This window comes from Pteronotus mesoamericanus, unplaced genomic scaffold, assembly GCF_021234165.1.
Source record: "Pteronotus mesoamericanus isolate MK-2021 breed Mesoamerican mustached bat unplaced genomic scaffold, CSHL_Meso_final contig_169, whole genome shotgun sequence".
NCBI lineage: Eukaryota > Metazoa > Chordata > Mammalia > Chiroptera > Mormoopidae > Pteronotus > Pteronotus mesoamericanus.
In genome coordinates, this window is record NW_026555068.1 from 2,802,446 (window position 1) to 2,825,408 (window position 22,963).

Below are 22,963 nucleotides of genomic sequence, written 5' to 3' on the forward strand. Positions count from 1 at the left end.
CAAAAAGGTAACATGTTCCATTAGCTAATTCTTCCAAACCAGCAAGCTCCAGTCTACTCAGGTTTTAACAGCAGTCCCCACATGCAAGAGTTTGCCGTTGAACTGATTTAGAGTGATTTATTATCACAGTTCTGTTAATTCCCAAGTGATCCATAGGTTATCAGTCTAAGCAAGGATAATAATTTGAATCGTAAGTGCTGGCAATGTCCATATTGAGGCTAAGATTATTCCTACTACCAGAAATACATGTAAACATGTCTCCTACTGTCTTGCTCAATTGGATGAGTTTGTTGGCCTCCCTTTGGGTATTGCTTAGTGAACCCTCTGATTTCATCCTAGAAGTCCTACAGGGTTCAGAAAGTCCACTTGTTCAAAACATAAATCAAAACTAGCCTGCCACATATTAAAACTTGTTATAAAGCTAAATAACTAAGATAACATGGTGCTGGGGCAGGAAGAGAAGTATATCAATGAAATACAAGAAAAATATACCCAAACACATGTGAGAATTTACAACAGAATAAAAACCACATTTCAGTTCAATGGGGAGAAGACAGATGATGCAATAAATGGTCTTGGGCAACTGACTAACTATTTGGGAAGTGGGATGAGATGGATCTCTAACAAGAGCCGAAATAAATTCCCAGATAGATTAAAAAATTACTTGCAAAAATGAAATCATAAAGGAATTTTTAAAATATATAAATGAATATGTTGACAATCATAAGATAAAGGAAACAATCAAAGATCTTATAAACATCATTGATCTGTGGAAAACGTCATTGGTGATCTCTGGTCAAGATGGACGTATAGATAAACACACTTTGCCTCCTTATACAACTACAGCAAAAATTACAACTGGACTACAAAACAAACATCACCCAGAACTGTCAAAAAATTGAGCTATATGGAAGTCCAACAACCAAGGATTTAAAGAAGCCACATTCATCCAGGAGGGTAGGAGGGGCAGAGACACGGAGATACAGAGAGAGGTAGAGAGGTGGAGAGGTGGAGAGGTGTGGAGACATGGAACTGGTGATCCTACATCTGCCTGTGGTAGATAAAAATTGGCAGGGATACCTTGTGAGTGAGGGATCCCAGCCCCAGACCAGACCACCCAGCCCAGGGTTCCAGCGCCAGGAAGATAAGTCCCCATAACTTCTGGCTGTAGAAACCAGTGGGGGTTGGGGTGGTGAAAGGAACTGTGGGATTCTCAAGAAACTCCTCTTAAAGGGCCCACAACAGACTTAGGACTCACAGAAACCCAACCCCTCTGGGATTCAGCATCAGGACACCAGCTGGAAGGGCACCAGTGGCATATGGGAGAAAGTGAAGTGACTGGCCACAGGCCGAGTGCTGGAGACACCTTCTTTCTGGGCAAAACTCCGGAGGCCAGGCAGCAAGCATTGTCCCCTCTCTGAGCCTTCCCCCACAGAGAGCCACAGAGGGGTGACATGGGTTGCCCCACCCTGGAGATTCCCTAAGGCTCTACCCCACATAACTTACATGTGTGCTGTTCTACAATAGGCCACACTACTAAGACAGGGAGTCAGAGAATTTATACTTAATACTCAGAAACAAACACAGGGAGCCTGCCAAAATGAGACAAAGAAATATGCCCCAAATGAAAGAAAAGATCAAAACTCTAGAAAAAGAACTAAATGGAATAGACATAAGCAACCAATCAGATGCAGAGTTCAAAACACTGGTTATCAGGATGCTCCAGACACTTACTGGGTACTTCAAAAGCATAAAAAAGACCCAGCCAGAAATGAAGGTTACATTAAGTGAAATAAGGAAAAATCTGTAGGGAACTAACAGTGGAAGAGATGAAGCCCTGAGTCAAATCAACAATTTGTAACACAAGGAAGAAAAAAGCATTCAATCAGAACAGCAAGAAGAAAAAGGAATTCAAAAATAACCAGGATAGGCTAAGAAAGCCTCTGGGACATCTCTAAATGTACTAACATCTGAATCATAGGGCTGCCAGAAGGAGAAAAGGGAGAGCAAGAAACTGAAAACTTATTTGAAAAAATAATGAAAGGAAACTTCCCTAACCTGATGAGGGAAATAGACATATAAGCTCAGGAAGCACAGAGGGTCCCAAACAGGATGGACCCAAGGAGGAACACACCAAGGCACATCATAATTAAATGCCAAAGATTAAAGATAAAGAGAACATCTTTATGGCAGAAAACAGAAAGACAATAGCAGATAGTTACCTACAAAGGAGTTCCCATAAGACTGTCAGCTGATTTCTCAAAAAAAACTTTGCAGGCTAGAAGGGGCTGGCAAGAAGTATTCAAAGTGATGAAAAGCAAGAACCTACAACCTAGATTACTCTATCCAGGAAATCTACCGTTTAGAATTGAGGGGCAGATAAAGTGCTTCTCAGACAAGGTAAAACTAAAGGAGTTCATCATCACCAAGCCATTATTATATGAAATGCTAAAGGGAATTATATAACAGAAAGAAGACAAAAACAGTGAACATTAAAATGGCAATAAATTCACAACAATCAATAATTGAATCTAAATAACAAACTAAGCAAACAACCAGGACAGGAACAGAATCATAGATATGGAGATCATTTGGAGGGTTATCAGTGGGAGGGGGTAGGGGGAGAATGGGAAAAAGGTATAGGGATTAAAAAGCGTAATTGGTAGGTACAACAAAGACAGGGGGATGTTAAGATTAGTATAGGAAATGGAGTAGCCAAAGAATTTAATGCATGACCCATGGACATGAACGAAGGGGGGCTACTGCTGGAGTGAATGGGGTACAGGGTGGAGAGGGGTAAAGGGGGAAAAATTGGGGAACTGTAATAGTATAATCAATAAAATTTATTTAAAAAAGAAAATGCCATTAGTATTTTGATAGGGATTGCACTGAACCTGTAGGTTGCTTTGAGTAATATGGACATTTTCACATTTCACTTGTGAAGCCATCTTGGTCCAGAACTTTTGTTTGTTGGCAGTTTTTTGATTACTGATACAATTTCCTTTCTAGTAATTGGTGTGTTCAGATTTTTTGTTTCTTTCTTATTCAGTCTTGGAAGATTGCATGTCTTTTAATTAGCATAGTTATACCATTCACATTTAAGTGATTATTCATATTGTTGAGTTAATATCTGCTATATTTTTAACTGTTTTGTTTGTTGCATTTGTTTTTTTAATTATTATCTTCCTGTCTTTTCTGCCTTCTTAGTTTAATAGAACATCTTATAGGATTCCACGTCTCTCCTCTCTTAGCATATCAATTATCCTTATTATAAAAATAAGTATACTTGATCAAAGGTTTGCAGCATACATTCACAACTAATCTGCGTCCACTTTCAATAGTCCCGTAGTGCTTCCTATGTAATGCAGGTGCTTCATAATGTAGTATTCCAATTCTTCCCTCACATCCATCGGCATGTTTTTCATTCATTACCCATAAGCCATAATCACACAATACATTGTTGCTATTATTATTTTGAACAAACTATTATCTAGTAGATAAATTAAAAAATAAGAAAAGTGAAAGCCTTTTACACCTTCTTTTATTTTTTTAAGTAAAAGCCTTTTTAACTTTATTTTTTCCTTTCTTTATGTACATTCGAGTTTCTGACCCATGTCGTCCTTTTCTTTGAAGAACTTCTTTTAATATTTCTTGAAAAACATGTCTACTGGTGACAAATATATTAGGTTTTGGTTTGTCTGGAAACATCTTTATTTTCCTCCACCTTTGAAGGATAATTTTGTTGGATACAGAATTCTAGATTGGTTCATTCCTTCAACATTTCAATATTTCACTCCTTGCTTGCATGGTTTCTGAAAAGAAACTTAATATATTACTTGTTGTTCCTCTTTATGAAAGATGTCTTTTTTCCTCTAGATTCTTTCTACATTTTCTCTTTGATTTTGCTTGTCTGCAATTTTAATATGATATTCCTAGGTGTCTCTTTTTGGATATTTATCCAGTGTTCTGGTGTTCTCTGAGATACCCAGATCTGTAGTTTAGTGTCTGTCATTAATTTTGGAAAATAAATATTCAGCCGTTATTAATTTAAATTTTTTATGATTTTTTCCTCTCTTTTCCTTATGGTATCCCATGACATGTATTTTATACCTTTTATAATTGTCCCAAAGTTCATGCATATTTTCTCTTTTGTTTTATTTTCTCTTTGCATTTCAGTTTCTTGTTGACATATCTTCAAGCACAGTGCATCATTCTTTAGCCACGTTCAAGCTAATGAGGAGATGTCAAAACATTCTTTATTCTTGTTACGGTACTTATTGCTAACATTTCCTTTTGATTATTTCTTAGAGTTTTAAGCTCTATGCTTACAATGCTTACAATACCCATCTATTTTAATACGTAATCTACATTTTCATCAGAGATCTTAGCATATTAATAAATGACAGATCTTTTAAATTCCCAGTCAGGAAACTCCAAAATCTCTGCCATATATGAATCTTACCCTGATGCTTGGTTTGTATCTTCAGACCGTGTTTCTTCATATGTTACCATCCCTTACAATTATCATGGTGGAAGCTAGACATGATCATTGAGGTGGGTAATATGAACTGAGGTATGGAGGCCTTTAGTGTGAGGGCTTATGTTTGTCTGGCTAGGAGTCTGCTGCATTTACTGTTTTCTGTAGTTTTGGATGTCCAAGGTTTCAATTTCTTTTAGAGTTCTTGTTTTTGTCTCCCCTTTTATTTCTAGGATTGCCTAGAAATTCCCCATTAAATAGAAATGGAAACTTGTAGTTCTTCAGCTGAAATTCTCTGTTACATACAGTAGACTTATTGTTGTGGTTATAAGGCATGACGACAAGAGAAGTGTTCTACAGTCCTACAGGATTAGTCTCAAACTTTAAGTAAGGCTGGGCTGTGTACCAAAGTGTCACCTTCAGAAGCACTTCTCAACTTTTTCTCCCTTAAGTAAGAAAGGGAAGCTACAGAATGTTGGATCAGGGTATGCTCCTTTCCTCATTTTAACTAGGCTCTTATAATTTTCCTTGAGGGAAAAAGGAGAACAGGATGCTCAGGACTTACTTCACAATGATTACATGTCCTCTTTCTGTCAAAAGCACAAGGAGATTTCTCTGTGATCTTCACAGGGAACACCTGGTGGGTTTCTGGAGGTGATGCTCAAAAAAGGGAGGAGGCCTCCCTGAGACTGAGCCCCTAGATTTCTAACTTTCACACTAGTCTACACTGAGTCTCCAGGGATTAATCAAATGACATTTTTAAGTGTTCCAGGGATTAATCAAATGACATTTTTAAGTGAATTACAAGCTTCAGCCGGTAATCCTGCGCATCAGTTAGTTGCCAGTAATTTGTGGTTCTATATATGCACCAGTCTTTCCGCTTTAACAGTTTGCTTCAGGACCTTGACACTCTGACGGATATGTTTTATTTCCATGAGTTGTTGATTTTCTGCGAAACAGGGAGAGTTGACTCCAAACATTTTGCCTGTTAGAACAGAAACCAGAAGTCTTGGTAACCGATGTTAAAAGCAATGTACTAAACATCAACAACAAAAATATCTTGAATTAGGGGCCAGCGTCTTCCATGGATTCCCAAATCAAAAGGAGAGATTTTACTTCAATCTTTCTATGTAAAAATAAAAGTCTCCTAAAAGATTTTTTGGCAAGAAAATAAAAATGATCTTGCATGTTTTAATATTTAAAATAAAAAGAGCACACATTAGAATTAAACTAAACTGATAGAACTAAAGTATAACATTAGAAGTGTTATACTTTATTAACTAATTTGATTATTTTTTTAAAAAGCATCTATGCTTATGAATTTTACAACTTCCACATATTGGAACTGAGAGAGATGACCTCCATATCATCACTATTCCTCCTCCCACTTCTCTCTCTCTGTCCCTCCTGTGGTGAGGAGGGTGCTCTGTGGCAGTTCCAGAGTCCCCAGTTCTGCTCTCCTCCCACAGGAAGCAGTCAGCTTTTAGCCGGAACGTCAAAGGGACATTCTGCTGCAGACTGTAGTCCTCAAGCCCACTGAAATCCCAGCCGTATGATCTCAGCTTCTATAGCCCCCAGACGCCAGGATCCATGACTCAGGTCTGACTCTCCCTTAACCTTAAGACACATGATCTCAGATTCCTGTGACAGTTTTTTTCCTGGAGATTCTTGCGGGCCTCTCTTCCTTGAGCGAAAACAATAGTAGTATTCTCAAAATCATGAATTTGTCATAGATTTTATTGCCAAGCATGACATTGCCATGAATCAAGAGGACAATGCCCATATTCCATTGAACAATTCCATTCCCATAGTTTGCTCCAAAATGGTCCAGCCCCAAAGCTGCATCCTGGGATTATCTCCCCGGCAATGTTTTTCTAGCAAGATCTGCTCTGCCATCCAAGCTTGATCCCGGCTGTGTCCGGGTGACTGTGGCAGCGGAGTGCCTCCTCAGCGCCTTGTCGTTTCCTTCACAAACAAGAAACTGAAAGGGTCAATGGGAATGTGAGCAGCTGCTCAAAGTTACTGGTGATTCAAGAAGTGAAAATTAAAACAGCACTGAGCCATCGCCTTAGACACACGAGGTGGGGGTACATCTGAAGGATGCTAACAGAGTGTCAATCAGGATACGAGGAAAACGGGAATCTTTCCACACAAGAGGACAGTGAGGCTCAGTGAAATTGAGCACCCCCGAGCCCTGTCCCCCAGCATGTCCCGCTTCTGGTGTGCGTGCACGTGAAGTTCTCATGTCCATGCACAGGGCACCTGCAGGAAAGTGTTCATCACATCGATGTGTGTAGTAACCGGCAGCTCAGGGCACTTAAGTGTCCTTCACCAGTGGTTCTGGTAAGTGGAATGGTCCCAGGTTGGTTTCCTCTCGAAGCCTGAGATGAGGATTTGCCATTGTGTAAGCAGCTTATTTGGGACGTGATTAAGAAAGCCCAGCACGGGAGTGGGAAAGGCAGAGGCGGGGAAGGCTCGAGAGTCAATAAAGGGCTCCTAGGGGCAGGTGACCTCAGTGGGTCTGGGGGCCAAATCCCACTGGAGGACACCGGCAGGCAGTGTCGTCCGTGGCACAAGGGAGTCCCCCCTGATCTTTCACCTCCCATCACACTGGGCTGGTTCGGCGTCACAGGGCCTAGCCTGCCCTAAAACAGGCCAAGAGAAAGCACCCCCATATTCCTGCAGCAGGGCCCCAGAGGTGCGAACCAGAACAGTCGGTGTCAAAGGGAGAGTACGGCTGTGTAATGGAGATAGATTTTAAACATGTGGTGTAGAGGGAAATGCATAAGAAACAGCAAGAGTTACAAAGCAACATCGTTAACGTGAATTAAAAACACAAGCAGAAACAGCACACATTTCTCTAGAACATGTCACATTCATCCCATATATGGGGAGTCATGGCACCAACATTACACAGGGGCTCTGGGGAGGGTGGGTGGTGAGTGGTCTGACGTGGGGCATAAAAGGGAAAGACGAGACCGAGGGGCCTCGCAGAAACAGATGAAGGAGGAATGTTACAATCTGGAGTGAGTTATTTTAAACATCCATCTTCTGCCTCCCCTTGCTTAGGGGATGTGCTTTTCCTGGACCCCCTCAGAAGTCCCACCTCCATGTTATGCATAGGACATCTGGCTTCAGGCCCCCTAAGGCAAGGACTGTGTCAAATACTGTGCCATACCACTCACAGCCTGTGACGTGGGCTCTTCAGATAACAGAGTTCTCCACTTTGCACCATGGAATAGATTTGAGTAGGAGAAGCACAAGGACAACCTTGGGCCCCACAACTACATTTCCCAGAGATCCCTGGGCGATTTTAAGTAGACTTCTGGGAAGTGCGGTTTGGAAAGCCAGAGAGGACACTTCCTGTGTTGGTCTTGATGGGGAGGAGTGAAGTCAGTCTAGTTCCTGGTGTGAGTCCCAGCTGAACTTGGTAAGTGACTCTTTTAGGCTTTGAAATTGGGCTTATTCCTACCTCAGATGTGAGTCCAGGAGGCTAGATACTTCACTGTGTGTGAGTTGCAAGTCCAAAGGCGGTTCAGAAAGTTTGTCTGCCACCTGCTTTGAATCCTTAGCTGTAAAGGCTGTACAGTGTAATGTGAACACAATGGACCCTCGATTCAAACTGCCTGGGTCTGAGTGTCAGCCACACCACACCCGAGCTATGAGGACCTAGGCAGGCCACTCGGCTTCTCTAATGGTCAGTCTCTCTGTCAGTGAAATGGAGCTAATTAGAGAGCCTCCTTAAAAGGGTTGGAGTGAGGATTACAGAGGTGTCTACAAAACAGCTATGTGCATAATGTGTGTTTCAGGGACCTGGGTTTCCTTGTGGGACAATTGAAACAGCAATGTCCACTTCCTCTGTCCCCCAGTGAGCATGTCTCAAGGGCCCGGTTCGTCCTGGCGGCAACAGGTTCATCACCATCCCTGCGCCCCCTGTATCAGCTGCTCGCAGCTTCTTCAATAACCCCAAACGGAGGCTGGGGCCCGTGGTCTGCACCATCTGAGGGAATTCCTGCGGGAAGCGCCTGTAGGTGCCATCAGTGACCAGAATCAACGGCTTTACTGTCAGTCAGGCCAAGGACGCCAGTCCCTGAGCAGAGCTGTGCGCAATTCCCCAGGGGAAGACACCCAGCAGCAAGGGCCCAGGGACGCTATATTCTTGGCCTTGCTCCCAAGGGCCAACAGGTGCCCGCAACAGCCCCCTGGTGGGCTCTTTTTTGAGAAACCGCTCTTTCCTTTCCCCAGGCCTCTGAATTTAGTTTTATGCTCACAAAACAGCTGACTGCATCCTCTCTCGCTTAAAAGAAATTAACAACTTCCTGTCAACTACCTAGTTCATCTTGCCCGGAGACGTACTTTGTTAGCCCTTCATGGGTTTTAAAAGTTCAGAGCCAACCTTAAATATGCTCACAAATCACCTGCACATCTGCGCTTGTCTCAGTTTCTGCTTCTCTTGAAGGGGGGAAAAATTAAGTTTCCAGAAACAAAAACCACTCGGAAGTCCTCTGCAGCTGTAACAGCAGATTTCCATGCTAGGGGCTTTCTGGGCCGGCTCCACAGGCCTTCAGGGCACGAAGCACTGTTGACAGGGTCTATGGGTGAGGCCTGCCTGACAACCTCTTTCCCATCCAGAAGATGGCCGGGCTGACCACTTGTCCCTGTGACTGAGCTTACTGTGGGCCACAAAGCCAAAAATAAAGGAAAGAGATGGGAAGGAAAGGGGACAGGAGGGAAGGGGAGAGGAGAAGAAAATAACAGCACACAGAAAGCAAAGCCACTCAGAAACACTCCTGAAAGTTCTTCTATTCAACTCAGCACTTCTCTTCCTAGGTATAAATGAAAAATAATTGGAAACATAGAGTGAAGTATATTTAACACAAATGTTCACAGCAGCACTATTCCCAACAGACGGAGGTGAAACAACCTAGATGCCATCAAGGAAGGCAGAGAGAAACAGAAATGGTGTTCGTGCCATGGAGTGTTACTCATTCATAAAAGAAATGAAATACTGATACGTGTTACATAACAAATGAACCTTGAACACATCATGGTAAATGAAAGAGAGCCAGCCACAAAAGGCCCATGTCCTATGGTTATGTTTATATTAAATGTCCACAATAGATAAACCTGCAGAGAGAAGTAGAGTGGTGGTGGCCAGGGGCTGACGGGAACAGGGAGTAACTGCTTTATGGGTATGAGGTTATAATTCATGCTAGTGAGATGTTTTGGAACTAGATAGAAGCCGTGATGCACAGGATCGTGAATGTACTACATAGCACTGAATTGTTCACTTAAACATGGTTAGCGTTATGTTATGTGAATTTCACATCAGTTATTTAAAAATCTATTCAGGAATGCCAGAAATCCCAGAAGGAGGGGTTGACAATTTCACCTCAGGCCAGAGTGTACTTGTGGTGCTTGTCCCCTGGGGGTGACAGCAGCATTTCACTCCCTTCCCCAGAGCCCTCATTTTAGATCCTCAAGCACAAAACAGGGACTCCACTCTCCCCTCAAGAGGAAGTTTTCAGCTGCCAGCTGCCTCTTGTCCTAGGGTCTTGTTTTGCCTGGCCTTGGCCACCGTCAGCTGAGCTGCTGTTTCCCTAGGCTGGCTCCTGGGCCTGCGCGTGGGCCGGCCCAACCTCTGCGGGACTTTGCTCCCGGCGGGGCTCACATCAGGCCTTCTCCACGCTAAGGCCCGCAGAACAATTGCCTTAGAGCAGGGCTCACCTACCAGCTTCCTTTGCATCCAGAAAGTCAAACAGCTGGCCACCTGTCCCTGGAGAGGGGCTAGGTTGTAGTGTCAATCCAGTGGAATGCCATGGCTTTCGCTAGGACAGAGAAGAGAAAAGGAAAATGATTAAAAAGAGAAAAAGCACTCACAGAGAAAGCCACTCACAACCACTCCTCAAAATCCTTCTACTCCGCAATGCCAGAAATTGGGCAATAGGTATAGAAGATTCCATTCCAGTCCATGACTGTTCTTGTGCTGCCTGTAGCCTTGAGGCATGAGAGCACCATCTCAGGAGCTGACTAGCTCTGGATCAATATGTTTTTAATTCCTTTATTTTAGGCTCTTGCCAACACTTTCATTTGGGGAAGGATTACAGGTTTCCTTAGGGGGAAAGAAAATGGAAGCCACTGTTGTCCATGAAAGATGTAGAGATCCTAGAGGACTGGGAGCTGATCAATGAATTCGACCTATTTCCCAAGGCTTCGTTCAAAGAGGTAGTTTTAATTGAAGTTCCACATTGCTAAGGACAAATTAACAGCAGTTGGTTCAACAAATGAATATTGACCATTCGACAAAACACCAAGGATACACTTGACCCACAGAAAAAGGCAAGTCTTTTTCATCTGATATTCCAGGCCTTCTGGAAATTGCCTGTGCTTCTTACCTTCATTTTGCACAGCCCTCCAGAAGACCACCAATAGGTCGTAAGTGAGGCTCCTCAGAATCTGACACTGAGACACAGATGCAGATCCATGTGCAAGTGATTTATGAAGGCAGTGTCCCTGGAAGGTACCCAGTTTCAGCCTGGTTGTGAACTCTAACTCAAAGTGCCTCCAGACTCCAGGCGTAGCAGCTGGACTTCCAAAACCTCCCAAAAGGCAGTCATTGACTCAAAGCCGCCCTGGCAGGAAATGAGTTCCCTGGCTTGCCCAGCTCTCTGCAGAGGAAGGCAAAGCAGCTCTAGGAGCCCTCAAGGGGTCCTCCAAAGAGAGTCGAGGGTACAGGTCCTTAAGCATAAGAACATAGAATCCAGGCCAGGAACATGGCAGATCTCATATTTGCATTCTGTATTTTCATTATATTCCATAGCCAACTGGTAAAAGACATCTAAAGGGATCTGGGTGGTATAGACAGTGTTCTCCCCATAGTAGCCTCTGTCCGGAGTCCTCACCAGTTCCACGCACCCTCTCTGGGTACACTGAGCATGCTCTATTCCGTACCTCTCTGTTCTTATGGTAGAGGCCAGTAGGTCTAATGGGTTTCATTTGAGTCGCTCTTTTTTTAACTTTTAAAAAAATTTACTTTGTTATTCTCATAAGCTTTCTACTCTTTCTTCTATAATAAAAGGAGCCAGTGTTGACCATGAATCCTTTTTGTGGCCTCTCTCTCTCATCTTTTTTTCACTTTGGTTTACATATTGACTGTCCAGTTAGGAGGTAACACTTTATCAGGGTCGCTCATCGTTTACGCATTCCTCAAGTTCTTCCATGTTTGAGATTATATTTATGATGCCTTTGTGATTAAATTAAATGCTAGGTGAGAATAGCATTTGGAGATTAGACTTCCCTCTTAACCTAGTAGACATATTACTGTGGAGCACTCTCCTTTTCTCCCTTATGAAGTGTTTGCTTTTCTGCCAAATACACAACTAGTTTTCTTCAATTTTGAATTTCAATAATTTGACCAGAATATATTTCAGTGTTGAATACTGAATCACACTTTTCCAGAATCTTGCTGTTTTTTAGATTTAATTTTTGCTTCAGTTCAGGAATGTTTTCGTTATTTTTATGTACATTTTCTATTGCATTTTTTGAGTTTTCTTCTTTGGAAGCACGAATTGTTTTCCTATAGGCCTCTGTCTGATTGTTTAATGGCTTTATCTTTTCATTAACTTTTACTATGTGTATCAAATTTTTCTTCTACATATGTAATTTGATATTATGCTGTATCTATGTTGTCTGTCTCCATTTATAATTAATTACATATTAGCTTTGTTTTTGTTCTTAGTTTCCTAAGTTCTAAGATAAAATAATAAAACTATTATTATATCACTTCATTGTTCGGCTCTTTGTTATTGATCCATTGTGAATGTTCTTTTACTCCAAGTACCTGTGAAGAATTTCTTTCCATTGCTCAGTTTAGTTTTCTTCTTGAGCTGGTTGTCTTTTTCTTTTTTTTAAATCTGTCTTTTGCACGCTATGTCCCTTAATTCCCAATCTCATATTTGCATCCTGCATTTTCATTATATTCCAGCATGTACAGCATTGTCTCTACCTTTTCCTTGTTTCTTGAATCTAATGTGACTTGTGAGATGTCTGGCTGGAGTGGGGCTTGGACTCCTTAATCTTTCCAGTGGAGATGAAGGAAGATGAATATAACAGGAAATCCTTTGATGGCTGATCTTCCCTATGTGGATGGTTCTTCCTTTCTGGTGACATTATACATGGATAATATTGTGCCTTATTTTTTTTTGTCCCAATATCCCCAATTATACTTTATACCTAAAGGAAGAACAGCTGCTAGTATTACATACTGGTCTTTGCTGTGTTTGTTAAATCCCTTTCTTTCTTCTTTTTTTTAAAAGATTTCATTTATTTATTTTTAGAGAAAGGGAGGGAGAAAGAGAGAGAGAGAAACATCAATGTGTGGTTGCCTCTCATGCGCCCCTACAGGGGACCTGGCCCGCTATCCAGGCACGTGTCCTGACTGGGAATCGAACCCGCGACCCTCTGATTCGCAGGCTGGGGCTCAATCCACTGAGCCACACAAGGCAGGATTGTGTTTGTTCAATCCTGTAGTAATACTTGGGGGAAAGAACGAGGCTCACCCCTCCTTGCTGATTCCGTGGCAACTGGTCATCTGGTTGTTGGCTTCTAAGGCCCCTCCTGGGGGCTCCACACCCTCCAGCCCCACCAGCGCTGCTCCCGTCTCCTGTGGCTGCACGTTCTACACATCCCCCAGCCCCACCCCATGCAACTCAGATGTTCATGTTACTCCTCAGCCCTGTCATTTTGTTTTGTGATTTTTAGCGGTTTTTCATAATTCATGGTCCACCAAACTACCTTTTTGTTTTTGCAGGAGGTCACATTGTGTATTTTACTGTCTTTTCCATTATTTTTAGAGTTTGGGCCAGATAGGAGAAATTTCTGAGTCTTCTGAATTAAAACTGAAAATCGCCCAACTTCCAGTTTACTTAGAAAGGTATTAGTGCCTTTCTCTGAGTTCTCAGTAGGCTCTCAGAGTGTGTTCACTCTGTCTCCCTTAAGTCTTTTCTAATATTTATCATCCACCTGAAATGAGAGGGTATTCCCTGCACAGAAATGCTACGAGTCAGTATATAAAGTTAGTAATGTTTTCAGTCATCTCCTTCCCTGGCGGCTGCTTTCTAAGCGCTTCCAGCATTTTGCCTGGAATCACAGCTTGAGTAAATCACAGCCTCTTACGTGTAGTCACAGAATACTCAAGGCCTATTTGCTTATGACATGTTGCATCTGGACCCATAACAGAAATGCGCTGCTTTTGGATGGACCTGTAGTTACTAACTTCTAACTCAACATTGTATCTTTAAAAAAAAAAAAAAAAGGGAAGAAGAGAAAGAAAAAGAAGAGGAAAACACTTGAAAACAAATTATAACATTTAAAACACACTAATTTTTTTTTTCTAGTAGAGGAAATAATGGTTTAACCTAGAATATAATAGCCAGATTATAAACCACCTGATTCATTTTTTCAGGCTTCACCTCTTTTTCCTACACACTCATGGCAATATCTGGATTAGAGGCCAGAACCTGTGCAGGGCAGTCAGGCTAAATACCAGCTGTTCTCTCTGTGCTTACAGAGGAGGGTATTAGAGCGCATCCAAATGTTGAGAAAGATGCTGGTGAAATGAGAGGAAATGCAATGAATCTAATAGGTTTAAGGAACAGAACATTAACAGAGGAAATGAGGAAAATGAGGAAAAGAAAATTTGGAAGCACTGACAAAATGTAAATGATGGCTGGGTGAAAAGAGAGAGAGTAGAAGAATCTGAAAGAAATAATATGAGGAGAGAAAAGAGAGATGCTTAGCCTATCAACATGAAACCTATGGATCAGGGCCCTTTGTATTGCACCGTGTCGCCTCGGGCTGTGCCACATCCCAGAGCGGTTAGTTTTGATGTCTGTGTACTCCTGTTGCAACCAAAGTCTCAGCAGGTTCAGACTGTTTGGTAGCAGGAGGAAAAAAACACTTTCTGAAAAGGTCAGGTATGTCTAAACCCTCTTCCTCTGGTTCCACATCACCTGCCTCTCTTACTTAATATTGCTTCTGGCAGTATTGGCAGGAGAGGGTTTGGGATGACCTGGTTAAATGAGTTGTTCTCTCCGTATCTTAGTGGTTGAGTTTTAGAGCACGTGCAGGTGTTGAGAAAGGATACCAATGCAAGTTAAGATGAAAGGAAATAAAGCGAAGTTCAAAGATTTGTGGGAAAGAATTTTACAGACATCAAGAATAGAGAAAGCTGAAACACTGGCAGAATGGGTGTTCTGCTAGTACAGAATGATCGAGAAAGACGAAAAGGAGAATCCAGAAGAAAGGAGGTTATGAAGGGCAATAGAAACACACAGTTTAATGCCATTAATCAGGGTTAGGGCGCCTTGTCCCATGTCACCTCAGGCCATGTCATATCACCAGTGCATGCGGCACTGGTATAATCAGGGTACATACTGGGTTAGGCCACTTAGAAGCAGGGGACGGAAACCTTTTCTACATGGGATTTAATAAAATAGGGGCTTCCTTTTTTCTTTTCTTTTTCCTTTTGGCTTACTTTACCAGAAAGTCAAGAGGTAACTTGAGATGAGATGTAGGTCTCTTTTTTTTTTGTCTTCCCTCCTCTGTTTCATTCCTCAGCTAATAAATTTTTGTTGATATTACTCTTCAGCAAGTAGTCCCCATGGCTTTGCCCCAATATCCTACCAGCTGCTAGCCCTGCAGCAGAAAGTGTCTGCTTAGGTTTCAGCAAAAGTCCCTCATAAGGTCTCATTGACCTGAGTTGGGTCATGTGTCATCCACCAGCAACGCAATGGTCTTGGGGCATGTATGCTGTGAATCAGTCCAACCTGGATCAGGGTCTATTTGTTCAACTTAGAAAGAATGAGGAGTATGGCTCATTCTCCATACAATAGCCAGAAATACCAATTTGGTCATTGTACACTTTGCCCAAACTGCAACCTTTTCATAATGATTTCTTATCCCAGAGTAAAAGCCAACAGAATATGTTTGAAGACCACCATTACCTGATTTCATCTCAGCCCACACTCCGTCTCCCTCACTCTGCTCTGATCACTGGTTTCCTCCTTAAGGCTTTTTGAACTTCACATAGTTTCTGCCTGAACGGTCTTTCCCTCATGCGCGGGCATGGTGCATTTCCCCTGACCCTTCAGGTGCTAGTGAGGGCTCTTTGGACCGCTTTATTTGAAATTAAATTTCACTGTGTGCACATCTTCTTTCTTTGCTGTCGTCTTCTCCAGGGCACTTACCTCAATCTAAGAAATAGCAGGTTTATTTCTCTATTCAATTGGCAATTTGTGCCATCCCAGCCCACACTAAAATGTAAGGTTTCTGAGGGCAAGCAAGTATTAGATCATTAGTAAATACATAATAGATTTTCAGAAGCTCTTTATTGAATGAATCAATAAATCAGTGTGGGGATGAATATAAATTTTGAGTGTGGAACTTTGAGCAATTTCAGCTAAAGGTGAAATTGAGTGTGTCAGGTACCCAGAATACAATGTACTCTATAATCTGTTTGTGCTGGAACTATTTGTAAACCCTATTTTAATTGGTGCCAATTTGAACCTCTTTTAATTTATTATCAACAAAACTACATACAAGCTGTTTATCATTGCACTCATCACTTAATCTGGATTTACAACTTCTCATGTTTAAAGCCAGGAACCAGTGATATTACTTGTCTTACGGGGACACTGAGGCTATCAAGTGAACTTAAGCATGTGAGAGCAATTAATACAGTGACAGTAGTAAACAAAAGGCTTATGATTGCAGATATCCATAACCACTGTTTGTATTTACATATTTAAAATTATAAATAATGAATTATATAGAAATCCAAGTGCAAAAGTAACACGACGTGCTCTTGCTTTATGTTCCTTGCCTTAGGGGATCATGGACATTGAAGCATATTTTGAAAGAATTGGATATAAGAACTTTAGGAACAAGTTGGACCTGGAAACGTTAACTGACGTCCTTCAGCACCAGATCTGGACCGTTCCCTTTGAGAACCTTAACATCCATTGCGGGAAGCCCATGGAACTGGGCCTGGAGGCCGTTTTTGATCAAGTTGTGAGGAGGAACCGGGGTGGGTGGTGCCTCCAGGTCAATCACCTTCTGTACTGGGCTCTGACCACCATGGGTTTCGAGACCACAATGTTGGGAGGCTATGTGTACAACTCTGTAGCCAACAAGTACAGCGGTGCTATGATTCACCTTCTGCTGAAGGTGACCATGGGTGGCAGGAACTACATAGTTGATGCTGGGTTTGGACGCTCTTACCAGATGTGGCAGCCTCTGGAATTAATTTCTGGGAAGGATCAGCCTCAGGTGCCTTGCATCTTCCGCTTGACTGAAGAGAGAGGAGTCTGGCACCTGGACCAAATCAGAAGAGAGCAGCACATCCCAAACCAAGAGTTTCTTAATTCGGATCTCCTGGAGAAGAGGAAGTACCGAAAGATCTATTCCTTTACTCTTGAACCTCAAACGATTGAAGATTTTGAGTCTGTTAATGAACACCTTCAAACGTCTCCAGAATCTCTGTTTACAAGCAAGTCGTTTTGTTCCTTGCAGACCCCAGATGGGGTTTACTGTTTAGTGGGCTTCACCCTCACGTTTAGAAAATTCAATTATAAGGACAATATGGATTTGGTGGAGTTTAAGACACTGAATGAAGAAGAAATAGGAGAGGAGCTGAAAAATATATTTAATATTTCCTTGGAGGGAAAGCTTATGCCCAAACACGGTGAAAAATTTTTTACCATTTAGAGTAAGCACTAGACATGGTCTTCAGTAATATTGTATTATTATAGTTAGTATTATATACTGAAACTTTCTATTATAAAAAACCAAATATATATATAAGTAGAGAGTAAAATAATAAACCTCTATTTATCACTCATTTTACCAACTATCAACTGGCAGCCTATATCTTATATTTCCTCAATGACCCCATAAGTATTAAAGAAAATTCTAGGCATGAAATCATTTCAACCTTAAAAAAGTCAGTATTTGTATTTAGATAACTTTTTTTTCTTTTTTTCTGAGAACAACTCTCTTCCATGACTTGCAGGTCAAGTTTAGAGACAAATTTATTGATGATCAATGTATGAAGTCTAAAATCCTCTGTATATTTAAGAGGTATTCTCTGATTTTTAGTTAGATACTATTAAAAAAAGCAGAACCACATGTCTTTTCAAAATTAATAATAGTAAAGGTATTTTAAAGATTGCCTATGGGGTTTTTTCTTTTTGAAGAAAATAGTGATTTTTGCTAGAAAAATTTCCATACTGGCTTAATGTTGAATTCATAAAAAAAAATGTTTACCTGTGGATCAGTAAATGGAAAACTGAGGAAACAGTTTTTATTAAATTCAGCCAGCATGCGTCTAATGTCCATTATCCCATTTTTACAAAAAGCGCACATGTACAATTAAGGACTAGAATTCAACAAGGAAGAATGAGACATGACATTGCTTCCTAATAGTTCTCAAGACAAGGCTTAACCCAGCAGATAGGAACATGTGATTAAGTACCAAGAGAATTACACAGCTAATCATTTGTTGCGCGGTTCATTTTGCAACCACAGTTTTTTATGTAGCATTTCCTTAATATAGAAATGCTGGTATTTAGAGTTTTTGAAATTCCAGAAATAAGTCATTTTGTCTAAAAGTAATAATTCTTGTGAATTTTAAAATACTTATTATTTATAAAAATTTTCATGCCTAAAATGCATGTTAAAACATATTTGGCTAATACAATGTCAGTCACAAAGTATTTGTTCAGCAGAGTTAGGATATTATGGGGCTAGGTCTTCCTCACATCCTCTTTCTTATCTCCAAGTTCTTTTCTTTTACTTCCTCTCATACTTGTCCTAAGAGAAGGAGAACGAGCTTCAAAGTGTGCAGGTCTGAGTTCAAATCCTGTGGACATGGGGCGAATTCCTGGATCCATCTGTGGCTCTGATTTCGCAGAGGTAAAACGGGGATAATACTTATAGAATTAGATGCCAGACCAGGAGTAAATTCTCAATAAATATTTGTTATATGGATGAACGAATAATGTCCATAATGTTTTTGATACTGAGTCAGCATTTGATGAAAGTTCTTCCATCTTGCTTCATTTCCCTAGCTGAAATGTGGTCCTAAATCTGCCTGATTCTCCCTTGGTTAAATATGACTTTGATATCAGACGGTCCAGATCTACTGCGGCTTTGTGCTTCAGAATTGGAATCTTTGCTTATCTATAGCTCACATTTTCTGTCGGTGAATGCCAGAAACAGGGCTGTAATTTCAACTGCAGACTTGTTCTTACATTACTCTCCCTCTTCAACTTGTGAGGATCATAATGATAATGCAAAAATAAAATAAAATGGTATCAGCATTGCTAAAGAGGCCCTTAAAATAGAGGCAGGAGGCTGTTAAGGAAGTGGGGCCTTTGTGGCCTGTGCACATCTTTTCTTTTGTGTATTTTTCCATTGCCATTCAGCCCTCTAGCCCCCCTGCCCCACCCCGCACTCACCACACTGTTGTCCATGTCTGTGAGTCCTCTTTCTTTATTTCTCAATCCCTCCACCCCTCACCTTCCCCCACCCCTACCCCATAGCTGTCATCCTGCTCTCTGTCCGTGAGTCTCTCTATTTTGCTCCTTGGTTCAGGTTGTTCATTAGATTCTACATATGAGTGAAATCATATGGTATTTGTCTTTCTCTGACTGGTTTATTTCACTTAGCAGTTCTCAGAGCTGCTGTTAAGCTGCTATCATGTTGCTGAACTCAGGTCAAGGCTGAGCCATAGACATCCTGGAACAGCTGCTCTATGGACACGTGCGGACTTGAGTTCCTTCTCGTAGTTTGTGTCTCCCCCCTTTGCATATTGGTGCTAATCAGTCCCTGATAACCTCGTCAGCAATCAATCCTTCATTTACTTGAAAGAATTACACTTTTTGGGTTTTGCCTTTATAAACCCTGTCTTTCTCTATTCTCCCTGGGGTACAGTTTGGGTTGCTTCCTGAATTTGCATCTCTTCTATTGGAATCCTTTTTGCTTAAATAAATGTCTTCCTCCCTCCCTCCCTCCCTCCCTCTTCCTTCCTTCCTTCCTCCCTCCCTCCCTCCCTCTTCCTTCCTTCCCTTCCCGTCCCTTCCCTTCCCTTCCCGTCCCTTCCCTTCCCTTTCTTTTCTTTTCCTTCCTTCCTTCCTTTCCTTTCTCTCTCTCTTTCTCTTTTTCTCCCTTTCTCTCTCTCTTTCTCTCTTTCAGTTAGCAATACATGTAAGAGAAGAACAGTGGCTAGAATGGAGAAACATTACTTAAAAGAATGAGTTACTTTGGATGATGAGTACTTCATGCAGTGATGGAACAGGTAGGAGGTACAGCTCAGGGTGGAAATCCTTGGGAGATGTGGACGGAGACCTGGCCTGCGTGGGAAGGAAGGATGAAGGGTACATTTGAGTGAGTATTTGACAGCTTGCTATCTTCCTTCCCTTACGTGATTGGCTTTGTTCGGCTCTGCTGCTGTCTCGCAGGAATGTCTGGCCCCCTCTGGTACTCTTGGGCAGACGGTATTCTCACAGTCTGACAAAGATCATGTCAATGGAAGAGATGCTGTCAAGAGATGGGAACCAGATTGAAAGGTGGCTCAAGGAAAGACAGAACCAGAGGCATAGAAACTTGGAATAGACATCTGTAAGGGGAGGGAGGAGAGGAGCTGGTTGACAGAAGGGGATAGGATTACCCACGGGACATGAATGCAGGACCCATGGACATGGACAAGGGCGTGGGGACTGCCGGCGGGGGTGGGGGGCTGGATGAAGTAGGGCAGAGAGGGAGAAATTGGAACAACTGCAATAGCATAACCAATAAAATACAATTTAAAATAAAAAGTTACCTTAAATAAAAGTAAACAATGTAAATATACTTATAACTACTAAACTGTACACTTAAAATGGTTAAGATGGTAAATTTTATTTATGTTTTTTTACCACAATTAATAAAAATAAATAAATAAATATGATTCAAGGAGGAAGGTGCAGCTTTGTACAAATGAGCTAAGGAAATCTTAGTGTATGATGAGTATTTTGAAGCCCAGTGCAATTGTTTTTCTCTAAATGCATCTACCATTTATAGAAAAAAGGCCAAAATATGTTGAAAGACTCAGGGATATACAATTTAGATGCCAGATTGAAGTGTTGTGCCTCACTGTGCAATGCTAACTTTTCTCCAATAAAATCTAAATGAGCGGTCTCTGTGGGTGAATGACAATTTATCCAGTTACTGCATCTGCTTAACAAATTGCCGTGAACCTTAGTAGTTTAAAACAACTCTTTTGTTGTGCTCACAGATCCTGTGGGTCTGCAGTTTAGGAAGGACACTGTAGAATGTCCGTTTTCTCCTGTCCAATGCCCAGCCTCACCCGGAGGACTCGGTGAGTGGCAGTTATTAGTAGTCCCTAGCTTTTTCAACTCTTGGAGGCAAGAAGCAGAAAACTGTTTTGGCTTTGGGTTTGTTCCTTATTCGCTTTCTGTGCTTTCTGCCATGACCAGGACAGGGAGCCAAACAACCTTTCTGAGGAACCGGGAGCAGCTGTATTTGTGGCAGCAGAGCGTTAGCATTATCGCCCTGTTGGTGCCAATCCTGAAGAAGGGGACGGGAGAGCAACCTGCCAGCGCGGCCACTCTGGTTGATGCTGCCGAGGCCAGGAAGGGAGTTGTCCTGGGCAGGAGGAAAGGCCACACAGACACCAGCAGGCAGGTATTAGCAGCACCCTGGCCTTCAGGAGGTCGCAGCAGCCGTGGCCCAGGGGAAGCCAGGGTGACCTCGGCCACAGGGCACCGAGAGCTCAGGTCCGACCACACTGACTGTCCTGGGGTCCTCTCCTCCCCCTCCTCCAACCCAGCGCCCAGCGGGCAGACCTTCTCTTTCGCTTGTTTGTCTGCACCACTGAACTACGAGGTCCTGTAGGAAAAAATATCCAGGCGCTTAATACATGTATCCCAGTATGTAAATAGTTTTGGTAATTAGACAAATAAATAACATTTTAATTGTGCATTAATGCTTCGTGGTGGTTTAGTACACAAGCCAAGTCCTAACTTCTGGGATCACTCATTCTGGTTGGAGGTGAATTTCAATCGCCACGAAGAAAGCTTATTATCCAACACTTTCTAAGAGTGAAAGGATATTGTGCAGCCCAGATGGGTGTAATAATAATAACAATAATAATAATAATAATAATAACCTTTGATCTACCAATTTTTGTCCTAGTCTAATACTCAAGTTTCGTTTCCAAGTGACGTTAACACTCAGCATTCCCTTTGCACCAGGATTTAAGGTATGTTAATAAATGTCTTCTAAAAAATTCAATTCTTATTTTGCCCTCACCCAGGCAGGATTTTAGAAATGAAGTGAGTAGTTGTGGCTCCTTGGCTCTTGTTATTTTCTTTCTTCCTGACTCTAGTTCTGACCTCCATCAATCTGCTGACACCAATGTCCACCTGAAAACTGAGCTCTCAGCAAGGAATCCATTTACATGCAGGGTAGGTCTAGTGCCTTTCCCCAGCTCTTGTCCTTCCGTCACCCTCCCCGCTTACGGGCAGGGAAACCATTCCCTCTGCCTCCATCCAAAACTGACATACGTGCTGGAAATTCATGTTGTTTGGGAAAAGGACACATTAAACCAGTTAGAATCAAGATGGAGCAGGCTTTACATACTTTAATCCTCTTTCCCCTTAGCTGTGCTTTCCTTCTGAGAGGTAGATATTCTGCTCTGCCCTTATTCTTAGATAAAGATAATCTTTGGCTGAGTTTTCGCCAGACAGGTCTCTGAGCAGGACTCACCTCGTGCCCCTCTGCCTGGCTCACACCCAGCCCTTGGCTCAGCTTTGGGTGTGGTATAGCCAGAAAGGGAATCATCTGGGTCTCTAACAATGGGCTGAATTTAGTTATAAACACTGTCACTAATTTTCCTGCAAATTCTGCAAAACATGTTTCATTATCTCTATTTATAGTGAGCATATTGAGACTCATAGATACTAAATGTGCCTAAGGTTAAACAGCCACTAAATATCACAGTCTCTTTTGTCAGCTGGTGTCATGAGTTCAGGCCAGGGTTAGGCTTAGGCCTAGGTTGAGGGCCTGCACTCCTAGGCTCACCTGCAGCTAGTCCCTCCAGCCATGCATGCACCTGGATGACTCCCTTCCCTGGCCTAAACTGCCATGCATGCCCCTGTGGGGACACCCTGTAGCCACAGGAGTGCATGCCAACAGCCAGGGCCTCTGCAGGTGCAGGCGTTCCCACAGTGGTCCCTGGCCCTTGTGCTGGCCCAGGCCCCTAGCGTTACGTATGTATCCGTACCAGCCCCTGTAAAGAGCCCACTACAGAGGCACCTGCAGCTAGGTGTGTGCACACTACTGGCTCTGGTCAACACTTTTGCCTGCAAAAATGGAAAGTACCACTAAGGACTCCAGTAGTCCTGGCAGTCATTACAGACTACTGGG

General features: G+C 42.2%; 1 protein-coding gene across 1 annotated transcript; it reads left to right on the forward strand.

Annotated features, from left to right (window-relative positions):
- Window positions 1–7,831: 7,831 nt before the first annotated feature.
- Window positions 7,832–18,747, forward strand: LOC129064672 (arylamine N-acetyltransferase 1-like). The gene is made up of 2 exons (XM_054565781.1): window positions 7,832–7,907; window positions 16,364–18,747. The coding sequence occupies exon 2, from the start codon at window positions 16,370–16,372 to the stop codon at window positions 17,240–17,242; it is 873 nt and encodes a 290-aa protein (XP_054421756.1). The 5' UTR covers window positions 7,832–7,907; window positions 16,364–16,369; the 3' UTR covers window positions 17,243–18,747.
- The last annotated feature ends 4,216 nt before the right edge of the window (window positions 18,748–22,963 follow it).

Coding starts and splice junctions, on each gene's coding strand:
- LOC129064672 (XM_054565781.1), top strand. CDS start 16,370: ATGGACATTGAAGCATATTTTGAAAGAATTGGATATAAGAACTTTAGG.